Source organism: Anguilla rostrata, chromosome 3 (assembly GCF_018555375.3).
Source record: "Anguilla rostrata isolate EN2019 chromosome 3, ASM1855537v3, whole genome shotgun sequence".
Lineage (NCBI taxonomy): Eukaryota > Metazoa > Chordata > Actinopteri > Anguilliformes > Anguillidae > Anguilla > Anguilla rostrata.
In genome coordinates, this window is record NC_057935.1 from 61,205,224 (window position 1) to 61,220,616 (window position 15,393).

At 39.8% G+C, this 15,393-nt stretch overlaps 2 protein-coding genes and 1 long non-coding RNA gene across 4 annotated transcripts; 2 read left to right on the forward strand and 1 right to left on the reverse strand.

Moving 5' to 3' along the window:
- The first annotated feature begins 1,182 nt into the window (after positions 1-1,182).
- On the forward strand, positions 1,183-5,705 carry her5 (hairy-related 5). The gene is made up of 3 exons (XM_064329061.1): positions 1,183-3,444; positions 3,791-3,886; positions 4,042-5,705. Exons 1-3 carry the CDS (start codon positions 3,397-3,399, stop codon positions 4,603-4,605), a joined length of 708 nt encoding a protein of 235 aa, XP_064185131.1. The 5' UTR covers positions 1,183-3,396; the 3' UTR covers positions 4,606-5,705.
- A 3,610-nt stretch (positions 5,706-9,315) lies between these two features.
- Positions 9,316-12,329, forward strand: LOC135251521 (transcription factor HES-7.1-like). Its single transcript, XM_064329062.1, has 4 exons — positions 9,316-9,381; positions 10,256-10,401; positions 10,714-10,809; positions 11,043-12,329. The coding sequence occupies exons 2-4, from the start codon at positions 10,354-10,356 to the stop codon at positions 11,532-11,534; spliced, it is 636 nt and encodes a 211-aa protein (XP_064185132.1). The 5' UTR covers positions 9,316-9,381; positions 10,256-10,353; the 3' UTR covers positions 11,535-12,329.
- LOC135251523 (uncharacterized) lies at positions 10,435-13,949 on the reverse strand. Of its 2 annotated transcripts, none has more exons than XR_010329152.1 (3): positions 13,267-13,481; positions 10,992-11,529; positions 10,435-10,788 (listed from the first exon to the last, which is right to left on the reverse strand). It is a non-coding gene; the product is annotated as an uncharacterized LOC135251523 (long non-coding RNA). The 2 variants fall into 2 exon arrangements; XR_010329151.1 differs by lacking the exon at positions 13,267-13,481 and adding an exon at positions 13,516-13,949 and having other exon boundaries at positions 10,439-10,788.
- Positions 13,950-15,393: the final 1,444 nt, after the last annotated feature.

A 15,393-nucleotide genomic window follows, 5' to 3' on the forward strand; every position in this document is an offset into this window, starting at 1 on the left:
AATTGAATTATGATAATATGGCAAGTTGCTCCAGAACATAAAACATATTCGCTTTCCACAAAAACATTTTTAATCCAAGTGTTTAGCATAGTAAATAGCACAACTTGGTATTCACACTGCCACACAAAGACAGCATAAAGACAAACCTTAAAAGCACTAGCCCAATCAAAGCACATGGTGGCGTTATACAGTTACAAATCAAGGCTTCAATAAGTATAAGGTATTATATAGGCTATTGCTTATTTATATGAAATTGAAAATCGTTAACAAATCTACGAGAAAAACAGCTAATAAAATGTACGCGTGAGCTGAGCAATTTCCCACCTCACGTACCACTGGACCTCACATTCTGAAATCCTTCACTCTACGTTTTGTTTCTATTGTTCGCTGTACAGACGCGCCTGAAGAGTCGCTATTAGAAGGACTGCTCTCAAATGGACAAGGCCGGTGATATGGCCTGAAAGGCCAGATGTCACTAATTGCATTCCTTCAGTGGCGCAGGCAAGCGCGATGCGCCTTCTATTGCGGGTTATTTACTGGGCGGGGCAATTCTGAGGCGTTTGAGTAAAGTCAGACTGGCTTTTATTCTCCGGCCCGTAACGCAGGTGCACTGCACAAGATCGAATCTCTTCTCTACGAACACCCACACTTCAACAACATGCTATCCCTACAACGCAATGAAAGTAAATGTAGTATACCAAATACCCTTTTGAGCAAAATGTATTGTGTAATATAGGTAGGCCTACTGCTTGGGGTGTTTATTACTTTTAGTGAATATTAATTTGAAGCCTCGAAAGTATATTTTTCACTTGAGCAGGTAGGCCTAGCCTAGAGATTAGCACCTTGAAACTGCTGTAATACGATGATTCACGTGAGCTGCTTAGCAATGTGATTGGCATATTTGTAAGCAAGCTGACTTAATGCCTGTTATATTTGGCAGGCCTACACTGTATGCGTAAACATAACAACCAACGATATTATGTAAACACAGACCCTTTATGGGGGGTTTCGTATGTTCATTGTCATACCCAAACTTTGAATATCACAATCATGAAATGAGAAAATATTGCTAATCAACAATCCAAATTATTGAGATTGCACACCGCAAAAACTTTGTATCGTTTTGAAAAACGGTGCGCGATCTTGGTAACTATGTGAGATACACACGGCCCGGGAACAATTTAAACATCATACTGCTTTAATTTAGACCATTGCAATATTTCCCCTAATTTGAAAAAAAGAAGAAGAAATCCCAAGGATCAGGCCAAACGAGCCCTTTCATAGCTTACCTGAAAGCTAAGAAAAACTGCTTGGTATAGGGTACTTTGATTGAATAACCCCCTCGAAATCCTGCATTGCAACATTAAAAATGTAAGAACATCATCATTAGTGCAATCAATGAGCTCGTAATTGCGCAGAAACACTAAAAGTCTCGCAAAAAAACACATTTTATACATAATTTTTGTTTTCTTTGTACACGGATCAATGCCAATACAAAATTACAATAAACACAATTCTCTCTTTTTTTGTTAACTGGAACCGTCAGTAGGCCTACTCCCTAATTCCAGATAATCCCAACAGGGCGTCAGTGATCCGATCATTCCCGTGTTATCTTCGCATATCCCATTCAAAGTGAGGGGATTGCGGAGTAGGTGGACACCGTAACGAGACTCTCGTGTTAGCAAACTGTTATCGAAACTCCGGTATAGAAAATAATAACAAGCGAATAAAGCTTGTCGTTAGCTATGATGAAGATACTTTTAATGGTGTCAAATTATATATCGATAGTTGTAACAGACAAACTGACGTATTTTCTCCACTGAAATTTGCTGCGCTGATTATCTCATAATTGGGCGCTCAGAGAATTCGCATTAAGAGTAGCCTAGTAGGCCTATGCCTATCCTTATACCTCCGCGTAAGAGAATTTCCACGACATTACGGAGATAGATTACCCATAGGTAGGCCACATTTTACGTTTAACTATGAGCATTACTTGTTCGGCAATTTGAAAGGTTGATAACACATGGTAAAGGATGGCATTCAGGCCCTTCTTTTCTGCGCCTACTGCTGTTTTTCTTTACCGACAAGTCAAATTAGCATAATGGCTCGCGTATCATCTTGCCTCTCTCAAGTAACACCCAAGATAAAGTACTTAGAGGCGAGAGGAACTGTGGCGTCAACGGTTGATGGTGAAAGTTGTTGTGGGGCCAGCGCTGCAGGTTATTTTACAAGATATAAAAGTTAGTCAGTGAGGGACTGTTTATCAAAGCATAGCGTTCAGGTAGCCTAAATAAACAAATAAAACAATCATTAACAACACATTTTTCAATTTACGAATAGCCTATTGTTTGAGAATCTCAATTGTATGCTAGTAGTAGCCTATTCAACTGGTGTATGTAGGCTACACTAACAGCGCCGTGTAAAAATAATAACAACACCAGGGCCCCTACACTTTAACAGGCCAGCACCTCACCCCCATTTCAGTTCGTATTTCGGTGATTACAGGTCGCTTAGAAATGAATGGAGGCCCTGTTGTGAGAATAGCTTAAGGCCCCAGTGGGGTGTCTTGACGGGGCATTAGGCTTGCACTCAGGAAAAAGTAAAGACTGCAAAGTGGCCGATAGTCTTCAAAGTGTGGTCGTTGCGTCTCGCTCTCTCTCAGTTCTGGGATGTTTTTACAATACTCATCCAACAAAAAACATTTCCTCCTGAGCACATTTGGTTACTCACGACCGATAATTGGCTACAGTGTATTGAGGACACCACATCCTTTTCTTGCGTGACCAAATATCGACATGATCACCTTATGTACTCAAACTAGAGTTTGGTTATAGATTGATGGCAAAATGAAACCTCTGACAAACTCAATTTAAACGAATTTACTTAACCCAATGTTAATATAACTTTGCTTCATGACATTTCCCGGTTCAAAAATGATTTTGCTGGACTACGAGTTGGAGAAGTGTAGGCTAACTGACACAATCCGTTATTCTTATGAACAGGCCCTCTTCTTTGTTTGGGTCTTGGTGTTTATCCAAAGCACCAACCAAACAACAATTTTCTGTTTCTGTTGATAAGTCTATGCCGAGGTGTAACGAATTACTTGTAAAAACTATGATGATGATTGATTCATATACATGCAGTAATATACATTACTTGGCATTCTTAAATTAGCTGAGCTGAGCTTCTTTCGCCAATGCACGTCACGGTGGGCGATACCCTCATTATAATATAACGAAGAAAATGCTGAATTCAGTCGCCACCAATGGGAGGGAAATGGGGCGTGGTCTCAAACTACAAGAAGTGTAGTTCACTTACCTGAGCTTAACTGGTTGTAAATAGGCATCGGAAATCGTAGTATTCGTTGTCGGGCTGCCGCTATCGTAAAACTTCGTCATGAAAACTCTAACTGCCGAGCTCCCAGACCAGAAAGATGTAAGAAGGGTAAGAATGAGATTCTGTTACTTTCATTTTTTAAATTTTAGCTGCTACGTTTAATATGTACGTATATGTATGCAACATTAAATTCGTTTATGCTCTTTAGTAGCTATTTAAAATCGCACTGTAAAACGTAGGTCTGAATGCATTGTATTGGCTTTGTATTTTCAACCAAGAAATATTGTGGAATAGGTTACTCAAAAGAACAGGGAAAACCATATAAATTCACCAGCAAATTCTAAATTGCAACATGTAATCCTTCGTGGTTGAATCTGCTGATGTTGCTCCAGCAATAGCTTTGCAGCAGGCACTTCAAAGGATGACTGGTGCCTTTCTGTCCCTACTCTCGCAGGTCCCCAAGCCCCTGATGGAGAAGCGGAGAAGAGACCGCATCAATAACAGCCTGGAGACTCTGCGTCTGTTACTGTTAGAGAATACACACAATGAGGTTGGTTTTTACTAAAAAACCACCATTATCATATACCATACACACTTGCTGAGGAAAACGGTCATGTTTCATCTTTCATCATTATTTTTTCCCCTGTGTCCCTGACCCATTCCTCATTTTTGAAATCTGTTTGCTTCATCACTCTATTCCTGCAGAAACTACGGAACCCCAAAGTGGAGAAGGCTGAAATTTTGGAGAGTGTGGTTGACTTCCTGAAGGCAGAGCAGGAGGGAGGACACGAGGCTTGGCCAACGATCGGAGGAAAGAGAGACAGACCTGGAGGGGAGGACGGGGAGATGAAGTCACCCAGCAAGCATCACCACAGCTACCACAGGGGCATGAGGACATGTCTGTTAAGGGTTGGCCACTTCATCGCATCTAAGAGTCATGAGCTGGAGGACAGCAGCGAGGAGTGCCCACAGGCAAAATCCCCACTGTATCATGTGCTTTCCCCTCCATATCCGCCATTAGCAGGGGAAACCCAATTGCCCATCACCCAAGACTTGGAGTCCAAGCCTGGTCTTCACATGCCCCCACGGCAAATTCTCCCATATGGGCAACTGGCCTCTCCTTGTTCTTCCTTAGGTATGAAGAGGCTTCCCCAGGCGAGAGTCTGTCCCACTATCTCTCATGTGCTCAGCAACAGCAGCAGTGGGGTGCCATCCTCAAAATCATCTGCTGTTCTCAGTGACACAGTGTGGAGGCCCTGGCCACAGTAGAGACAGCCTCATATTTGTACAGAGAAGATCTCTTTCAGCTACCTGGACAGCTGCTAGGAAACTGGATTCTCACTCATCACCCATTACTGCAGAGCAGACCATTATTTGGTCAACCCAGCCAATCGGTTCAAATGGCTTTTGCTGATGTGGTGTTATGTTAGTAGAACAGAGGGACATACAAAGAGTACATTGCTATCCAGGAATCAGACTGTTCAGGCTCTGAAAGACTGTAATATGTGTAAATATACAGCATATGTATATATGTATTTTTCTGTACTGATGATTGTGTTGAGATTACATTGGTGTATATATACTATTACAATGTTCCTGTTACAGAACAAGGCTAACAATTTAATGAGATAATTTTAAAACAGAAGAAAACATTTGCTTCTGTTTGCTTTTTTATATAATTTTTGATTTGTTATTTGACCTAAAATAGGCTTTGTCACTACCAAGGGGGAAATAAGAACAGTACTTGCAGTATTGTTGTTATATATATATTTTTGTATACATTTTTCTATAATTATTTTCCCATCTATTTTTTCTGTTTTTACTCAAGTGAAAATGACAATGAACTATTTTGAAGGTCTTTGTTATTTTGTTTCATACAGTATGCCATTAAGTTGATGGTCAAGGTACTGTTGTAAGTGTTTTCTATTTTATGAAAAGTTTGTTTCAAATCAAATAGTTCCATGGAGTTTTAATCAGAAATGTTATCGAGAAACAAAATTCCTATTGCTCAAGCAGTATATTTTCACATTTTAGATTAATTTGATATTGTAGATTATTAGCATTTTGTAAGAAGAGCTTTATCCATATATAACTGCTTGGATCAAGTATGAAGGTTTTTTTTTTTTAATTCAAAGTAAAATGCAATTTTGGACTTGGAAGGATTTAGGTATTAAACTCAAAAACCTTTGCAATCTCTCCTGATTGAATTACTTCTAATTAGTTTTTTTCCTGTAGATTCTTCAACAAGAAATCACTCCCTTTTATATTAAATGGGCAATCACGAAAGCATTGGTTTGTATTTTTTACGTTAAAAATGAGCAACTGCTTGTCCAAATGCGGTAGGAGAAATAAACAAATTTATAACTGGATTTTGTTGTCGTCTTCATCCTTATGGATTTCCCTGTGTTATGGTTGTCTAGCTAAATCTATTCAAAAGCCCCCTTAGGCATGTCTCTTCTTTCAGTAAAATGGTGATCTCTTCGATTTCTTGAACAGACTACTCTGTTCAAGAGCCCCCACTGTCCATGAGTACTAATGTCCAGCATTTAACTATACATCCATTCAAGGCCAATGTTCCCAATTTGAATTTCCACAAGGGCTGTTACAATTAAATGGGTGCATGCTTTGGATGGAAGGGCAGTGATTGCACATTGTGATGCCCGTGTGAGACTGATGACTTGTCCACTGATCAACAACAATCTTTTGTCACATGCAGGTAGTAAGCACAGTTAATTAATTGCTTACACCAAGTGGGGTGGGGGTGGGGGAGATTAAGCACAACTGCAAAATGATTTGGTTCCCACATTCAATTACAAAGAAAAGGATGTGACTTCTAAAGCACATTGATTTAACATCAGTTTTTAAAAGCTTCCCATCTGGTGTTCATAAGGAACAGCACAAGGGATTTTTCCTATAAACATACAGCTCTTAAAAACAAACGTCGGTTATATAATTTACTTATAATGGACTTGGCGAATCCAGGCTGCTACTGGATCGTCTATTCTGGATGCAGAAGGCCACTTTCAGGCCGACCACAGGAATGAACGAGGAAAAAGTGTGTACAGATACGTAATATTTCGTTTCAGGGATATAAACGTTGGCGCGCACACGGGTTAGGACGGGTTTGGCGCTTGGTCGCACACGCGTTAGAACGGGTTTGTCGCCAGTTATTTCTCTGCTAGGATGTGAGCATAGTTTACTTCATAAGCAACGGTGTCGTCTTTTCGAGATTTGTACAACAGTTTGATATGCCTTACTAAACTTTAATTAAGCACTTCATCGAGTTGTATTATCTGCATTCCTCTAAGAAACACTCGTGTCCATAGCAATACCATTTTGCTTCAAAGGACGGGGTTTAGTGCCACTGTGGTGAGTTCTGAACAGGACGCGCTTTTATGTGCAGATTTACGATGCTTGGCGGTCTGTGTTAAACCAAAAACAAAGGGATTAAATCGAAATCAGATTACGAAATCATTTGAGAGGAACCCCTTTCTCTCCAATAACGGGAGTGGCGTGGCTGAGCGGTATTATTGGAATCAATCCCTCAAATACTATTAGGCCTACCCGTTTTTGCAATAAGTGGATTAAGTGATGGAGACTTCTTTTTTATCTTCTCGGCGGATGTTTACTTAAAAGTGTCCAAGGCGCATAATGACTCGGGGTCTTAAACCAGTTTGGATAAACGTTGCTTTTCTTTATGGTAAAGTACATAGTGAATTCAGAGGAAAATAATAAAAATGTTTATTCAAGGAATGGTAGCCTATTCTTGCAGTTGAAACACAAAGAAAAAACATTCCTTCAGTTGCAAAAGTCTTACATTTCAATTGAAATATACATTCTAACAAATCAGGGGCATGACCAAAAAATAAACAGCACTTCTTCTATTTATATTTATGAGTACGCTTTTTCTTACTAAGGAGTATAACAAAAACACACCTGCAGCTGCATGAATTATTAGCTTCTCATAAAATATTAACACATGTCTCAAACAAGCATTATGGGTTCAAACTTGCCACAGGCATTCTTGGAGAAAGGTGGCATCGTGCTGCATTACACCTGGTTTAATATGCCATGTCTGATGTTAGAACCAAAGTTAAAGAGAAAATCATAAAAATTAATTATAGAATATTGCATTGTGCTTACAACTGTCCACGATGTGCATGCAGATGTATGATACAGGCATGAGTAGATTGAGTAGCATGACTGAATGATTTCTCCCCTGATTTCTTGCAGACAGTCAGGCTGAGTGAAAGACTTCATTGCTCTTGGCTTTGTTAACATTACACTAGTGTATAGCTACACATGAAATGCACCAACACTTTAACTCTTCCAGATACGTCAAATTAAAAAAGTTAATACTAAACAGTCAAGTAAACCACGCTGCATTGTGATCACTTAGCAGACGCAACTTAAAGAGGTGAAGAGCATCAGTGTTAGTCTCAGGAATACAAAAGTGATACATCAACAAGAAGGCACAAAAGGCCCATTTATGATCTTTAAGTGTAAAGTTAAGCTAACAACCACCGTTGGTATTGTAACAAAAATACATACCACTAGGCAGCTGACCTATCTTACACAGCTATACCTATAAATTACATTTCACTGTGAAACAGACCGGGATAATAATGGGATACAGAGAAAATAGCCCCAGGCTGTTGAAGGCATTCAAGTCAGATGTTATTTTCCAGCAAAAGCTGCCTTGTGCGGACTACATCCCACTGGTCTTCACTTCAGGGTGAATGGTGCCCAACTGTTATCTACTGTACAAACCAAACAAACAATTATCGTAAATACTGATCTGCACCTATAGCTTACCCATAACATTATCTCAAAAGGAAATCCACAAAGAAAAGAAAAACGATAGGGATGGTCAGGAAATCAACCACTACGCATTCATTATATACACAGTGCATATGTACTTGGACAGTGGTACGTTGCCTTCTGTCTTCAGAAAGTTAATTGCATGTTCAGCTAGATTTAGGTCACGTGATTGACTTGGCCCATCAAGATCATTCCACTTTTTGGCCATGAATCCCTGATTAATTTATCATTTTTCAGCCTCATTATGGCTTGTTTTACCAATATTGACACTGCTTTGGTCACCAGATAACAGTAACAGACTCCAAATATAACGCCACACCTAAAATCAACACTTTTTCATTAGCTTTGTTGTGCATGAAATAATGAAGAAACAACACGGAGCTGGCCAAGAAGCAGCAGAGCAGCCAAGCTGAGCAGCCAATTGTCCAATTACATGTGGTGCCCTAAAGTGAGAGAAATATGAATGCATGATCCATCTCATTAATAACACATTTTCACCCTTTCGCCTTGTATATCATTATACAATCTATCACACTGTCCATTGGACAGAAAGTTAAGTACCATGTCCAGTGGTAAAGCATAGACAATTGTCTGCTATTAACTGAAAGATTCACCAGAGTAGGCCTTCTACTTGCTGAATTTCTCAAACAAACAGTACAGCTGGTGTATCTTTCAGTTAATATTTGGCTATGTGTATTACCTAAACATAACTTCATTGCACAATTTTATAAATGCCGACAATTTTATTTACACCACAGTTAAATCACGGCATATCCTATCCGTTACAGTTCAATCATTGTCGCGCTAAATATGTAACGTTTCAATATCTATATACCGTGTGTCTTTGAACACATTGGATGACCGGGTCGTAACGAAAGCTTTCCCACGACCACATGCATCTGTGAATTGGTTAAAGAGAGAAACCCAACAGCTTGAACTAAAGAAGAGTTAATTCTCACAGGTAACAAAAATGGTCAGCTCACCTTCTCGTGAGAAAGTGCGCAGGGACCGAGGGCAAAGTTCTAATCTCACGCTCACACATTTACGTTGCCATATTGCGGAGAATATGGAAACACAATGAATGTTACGTAGATTGCGAACTAATTCTATTTAGATTTTTCTATTAGGTTATATCAAGATTTGGTAAATGGTAAATGGTAAATGGACTCCATTTATGTAGATTTACGTCCATTCACGGATCAATAGGCTTTCACATCGACTGGCGTAAGTAAACCAACACAAACCTTAAAATTACATATTTATAGCGCGTCATGACAAAAATATTCAGGAATAAACACAAAGGGACAGTGAACAGTCATGCTAGTTAAGAATAACAGCATCAGTAGGCTAGGTGATCTTTGTATGCACACGCGCGCACTGATCAGACAACTGCATCGCAGTTGTAGCTCATGAGGTGTTAAAATGTATTTGCATACCACTCTACTTGCGCCAAAAGTTTTACTGTGAAATTCATCACAGCCGCCTCGTGCCTTTGAAAAAAAACATTTGCATTTCAAACCTAAAGACAATACACTGTGCGAACGCGTGGCAAAGGAATACTGCATTTCGGTTTGACAACAAATGCTGAAGGGGTAGATGCACAATACTGTGCATCCACAGCAAGTTATTTAATTAGGGGTAATGCAGTATTAAATGTACTGCAAAGTTAAGCTCGCCGATTGTTTGTTTGGGGCAGGGGTCCAAGCCTTGATTGGTTTTCACATCTTAATTGGGTCACAAAATTTCAGTCATCAAAATGAACAATCCATCAAAAATGTGAATTATTCGGGATTTTTTATTTTGGGCGAATAACATTATTAAATATACTTTCTCACACATATGAAGCCAGTTAGAAATGCCTTTCGAATGTCCTCTTTCAGGAACTTTCCATTCATTTCGATAGGATCGCCTACAATCCAAGGGAGCCTGTTATACAAAGCAAGCTCTCTGCCGTCTAATTAGGGGCCAAACTCAACGTCATCTGAGGGGTGGAGTTTCCTGGTCAAATAGGCGGAGTGAAAGACGCTGGTATCCACCATGGTTAGTTTAAAAGGCATACCGACAGTTATCCTTCGTTTGTTCTTCGTGCCTGTTGCAGAAAAGGGTATGGTTTACTGGAAAAGCAGATGATCACAGCCTGCTTCAATATCTAATTCATCATATCCACAAGAAAAGGGACGACTGGTGTATAAGAAGATGAAGCTACTCAAATCAACCCAAATCAAAGACTTAAAGAAGAGCAAGGTATGAATCTAGGGCCGATGCGATCCATTATATGAACTGGAACTGCATGTATGTGTAAGATTTAGTAAATAATTATTTCCAAAGGGGATCATTTAATTATGAGTTTTATAGATATATAGTAAACATAAGTCAAAATACAAGCATCTTGATGTAGTGCAGTGTGGAAATTAAGGTCAAATTGCATCTCTGTGTTGTTTGATGTTGACACATTTCAAATAAAATTATAAAGGGCAAATAATAATAGTGGCATTAAGTGAATTGTCATTACTGATTTTGACTCCTAATTTTCCTCTCACCATGTTATTTTTACAGCTCCTAAAGTCTGAGGTGGAGAGACATCGGAGGGAGAGAATGAACCGCAGTCTGGAGAGTCTGAGGGCCCTGTTGCTGAGGGGACAGCATGAACCGGTGAGTGACTCCCCCACTCCCACTCGCTCTCTGTATCTATCAGTGCCCTACCTCACCCACCAATTAAATCTCTCTCAGTGCCTACCTCACCCACCCTTTAAATCTCTCTCAGTGCCTACCTTACCCGCTTTCTCTTTACATCTCTCACCCTAAATGTAGAATAAAGGAACATTACCTCTCACCTGTCCCAGTTCAGTAACAATGTACTAATCGCTTCTGCACCTCTATTATAGTGTCTTGCCAGTGGACGAGTAGAGAAGGCTGAGATCCTGGAGCACACAGTCCTTCTCCTGCGGAATACCGAGAACATGGTTCCACGCGAAGGGTCGGAACGACAGCACTTTCAGGACGGCTTTGAGGCCTGTCTGAAGCAAGCCGCACAGTTCCTGAAAGTTGAGGGCGAGGGACGGGAGGTAGGGAGAGCTTTGACGGACACACTGTCCTTTCGTCGGTCGCGACCCTCCGCCCGCGACGCCACGACGCGACCCTCCGCTTGCCCTCCCCGGACACAGTCGGAGGAGCCGCCTGTCCGAGCGCGGCAGCAAGGCTGGAAGTGCAGGCAGCAGCCCTGCGCGGCCGTCAGGAGTCATCACTTCCCACACCAAAGAGCTCCGCTGGCACATACGGACCCAAACAGTGCCCAGCGCCACCGCAGAAATACCCCTACAACCCTCTGCTCGTCATCCGTCACACACAGCCAGGCGATGTGGAGACCCTGGTCTTGAAACAAACAGGGAGAGGCCTCCTCTTATATATGGGACATTGTATTATGCTGAATGTAATATACTTGCATGTAAATAGACAGATATGTAAATATGTAAATATAACATACATTTATATATAATGTTATTTTGTTGTGTAACTGTAATAATATGAAATGCTATAGTTTTAGTAAATTGTTTTGAGGTTTAGTGCACCAGTCACAAGATTGAAATGTAAATAATGAACATTGTAAATTATACCCTGAGTAAATACAATTGACATTTCTTCCCATGTATGCAAATATGTTAAATATTATCTGTGTTGTATATCTCTTCTTGACGCATAAGAGACAAGAAGATACTGTATCTGTATATTTTGGAATACAAAATTAAAAACATATCAGCCATATGATTACATATATGATCTGTATTTAGTGAAATTATTTGATTATGTTAAATAAAACATCATGCATTCTTTCATATAATTTATTCAAATTGTTTACTGCTCGCTTTGATTAGGCCCACTCTATTCACACACACACACACACACCATTTCTTACTTAATTCAGTGAACACCCACCCAACTGCATACATGGACACACGCACACTTAAAGGCACAAACCCCAATGAATGTTTTGTGTATAATAAAATTAAGTATTTTGTACTTTAGACAGTGAACAGTTTGTACATAAAACTATTTTGTCAGAATGAATGGCCAACCCTGAAAGAGTTAGACCCTCATAAAAGGAGTGTCTTAATAAATTCCTGCTTGGAGGACAAAAATGTTCTATGTATGATCTATGATTATGTATTTTGTAAATTACACAGAGAGGTGTTCTCATTTAGCCTTCTTTCGACTTCAATACTGGGAATAAAATAACCTGATCTCTCATGCTGGCCTTTATGTAACACTACTACAGTAACTACTACTACTTCACTAAAAATGATCAGTTCCCAATTATTACTATGTGTATATTATTATATAGATATATATGCCTAAATACAGTATTTTCATCTAATAAGTAGAGCCTAACACCATCTTAATATTTAATTCAATTCCACCGTTTATCAAGTAGGCCACATAGAATCTCAAATGATGCACATTGTGTAATATTATCATTTTATTTATTTTTAATTAAAGAAGTGAACATTGGATATGGAGCTGTTTTCATTCAGAAAAGGCTATTTCCTTCTTCCATTTGTTTGGTTGTGTTAACCGTTAATCAGTTGAGAGATGCCCTATAGGTCCATCACTCCTGTTTCCTTTCACACTGGAATTCCAGTCTGGCACTTTTTGAACACCTCAAGCTGACACTTATTCGTGGGAATGATTATACTTTAACTGACCATAAGATGGAGGGTGTCAGCCAAATTCAGTGTCACACCAAGCACCATTAGCCTATTCCAGCTCTTTGTAGTGACACCATCAGATGTAACTTGTCGATGAAGGGCAACTCGTGTACTGACCGAAACTAGACTCGAATTAAACTTGGTTCACGCGCAGACCGAAACCGTTTTGCAATTTAAGCCCACGTTAGAAGGAAAAATAAAAAAATAAATAAAAGAGTACTTCTTTGGCATGATGCTATCCATTTTCAGTTTATCCATTCGATTGACTAGTAGGCCTTTCAGCCAGATTAAACTAGGTCTAAGAACGGATCGGTAGGCCTCTATTTCCCCAAAATTGTTACGCATGGAAAATGAAACATTTGAACGTAGAAAACATCAACGAAGGATTCCCACGTATGATACTCACTGTGAGGTTGAATGCCGTGGTGACACTTGAAACACGTAGACCAATAAAAAGTACAATTTACGTTTGCCACGTCTTACACCAAATGTTTGCCTAATGTTTGTCTCGTATTGTTTTATGGTTAAAGGAGAGCACAACCCAACTTTCCAAGGCCAGTCACACTGGGAAACGATAATTGCTTGTTATAGCTAAATAATTAATTTATCAGTATGTGTAGAATTAAGAATCACTCCTCAATGCAAATTGCATTACCTTGGTTCAAACAGCACAGTCCCAGTGGTTCCGTTTTCACTCGGCGCCTTCTGCTGTGGAAGGTGAGTCAAGGGCACGTGTGTCGTCCACAGCCACATATGGCACACGAGCGACACCCATGTGAGATATTTCACCTCTGTTCTTCGTTTGTCGCATGGCGGTATGTGCTTTAAATGATTCGACATAAAGCCACTGCCGCTGTTTAGAAAAGGCTCGTGCCTATTACGCACTCTGAGTTGATTGCACACGCAACGGGTGACAACACCGCGAGAGTGATATTGTTCAAATGATAGGGACAAATGCCTATTTGGTCGTGTTAAGAACAGCTGAAAATATTATTGTTTGTCTACAAAAGTTCCGATGATTGCACGGAGACATTAATTAAACGTTACTGTCTATTGAAACAACAATATCCAGAGTAGCGTATTAAGGACATTTTCTGTGTGCATGGAAATGTATTGTTCTCAAACGGTACTGACATTATTGACCAAACGTGGGACTACGGATGGTCACAGTTCCATAGATGCACGTGCACCACTGAAATTCTGGTCTTCTGTGAAGACTTGGCAGAATTAGTGTCAATGCCCACGTGTGAGGCCTTGTTTATTATGAGGAATGAAGAAGAATATGCGTAAACTTGTACAAAGTATAATAATAAGTCTTCACATTTTTTTTGTCTTTTAGATGTTAAGACTGCACATTGAAGGTTTAGAAGTTGTAAGTAGGCCTACCCAGCACTATGAACTTAAGAAGAACTCGGTCCTATTGAAACATGACTTATTTCAGTAGATATAAAATCTCACATACAGATGCAAGCGAAAATTATTGCAAGGCCCAATATAAAATATTAGAGCCGTTCTAATTAAGAGATAGCATCAAGAGAGAAGGAACTGTCAGTAAGAACAATAATAATCTTTTTAAAGAACATTGTTAACATGTCCATATTACATTTGCTTGTTATATTCAGAGCAGTTCCCATGTAAGATCACTGCAATTGCCCTTGAAAAACATGCATGCTTTTCGAAACGACTAAAGTGATTTAAACATGAGAGAGAACCTAACATAATCCATTTATTGGCTCGTTGGTGCAAGTGGTGGGGGTGAAACTTTGCGATGTACTTAGGCTACAATACGACGCTGTTCTCTTAAGCATGCGCGGCCTTTTTATGCTCATTATTCATGCTGGTTTAATCCTCGGCAGGGGGGAAATGAAGGGGGAATGTTTTTCTACGCTGGGCATTAATTACACACGAAGCCACACAAAGCGATGTCCGCTGTGCTCGATCGACTTTTCATTGCAATATGAATGGATAGAGGTGGGAACACCAGGGGGTGCGCGCTTTGAGGGGGCGGCGACGAGTCTGAATTGACTGACCGCACTACTAACTGCGCGCGGTTAAAGGAATTCTTCTGCTCTGCATCTGGCCTCGTGGGCCCTTTCTCTGCCCCCTTAATTAGGGCAGATGTTTTCGTACACCCCTTTTACAAATTTAAGCGGAAAAAAGGCGAGGACGGAGGTTGCCACGTTTGAGTGAATTCATGGTGTATCAAGACTTAAAAACATCAGAACCTAATAACCCCCCCCCCACCCCCCAAGGAAAAAAATACTTTACAGTAATTTCGTTATGCAATAAATTATATTATTTAGTTGTCTGAGTCTGATGCCTTTGCTGTAGACATGATCTGCATTTTTATGGATGTTTGTATATCCAAAGCGCCTACATTTTGTAATCCAGTCCATTGTAATGTAAATGTCTTGATATATAGCTTGGGTTGTTTTTTAAGTCATAAAATGTATTTGACATTATGTTTTAAAATAATTCTTTTAGCACTGTGATTTCCAGCAAATGTTTAATATCTCAAATACTGCAACAAACT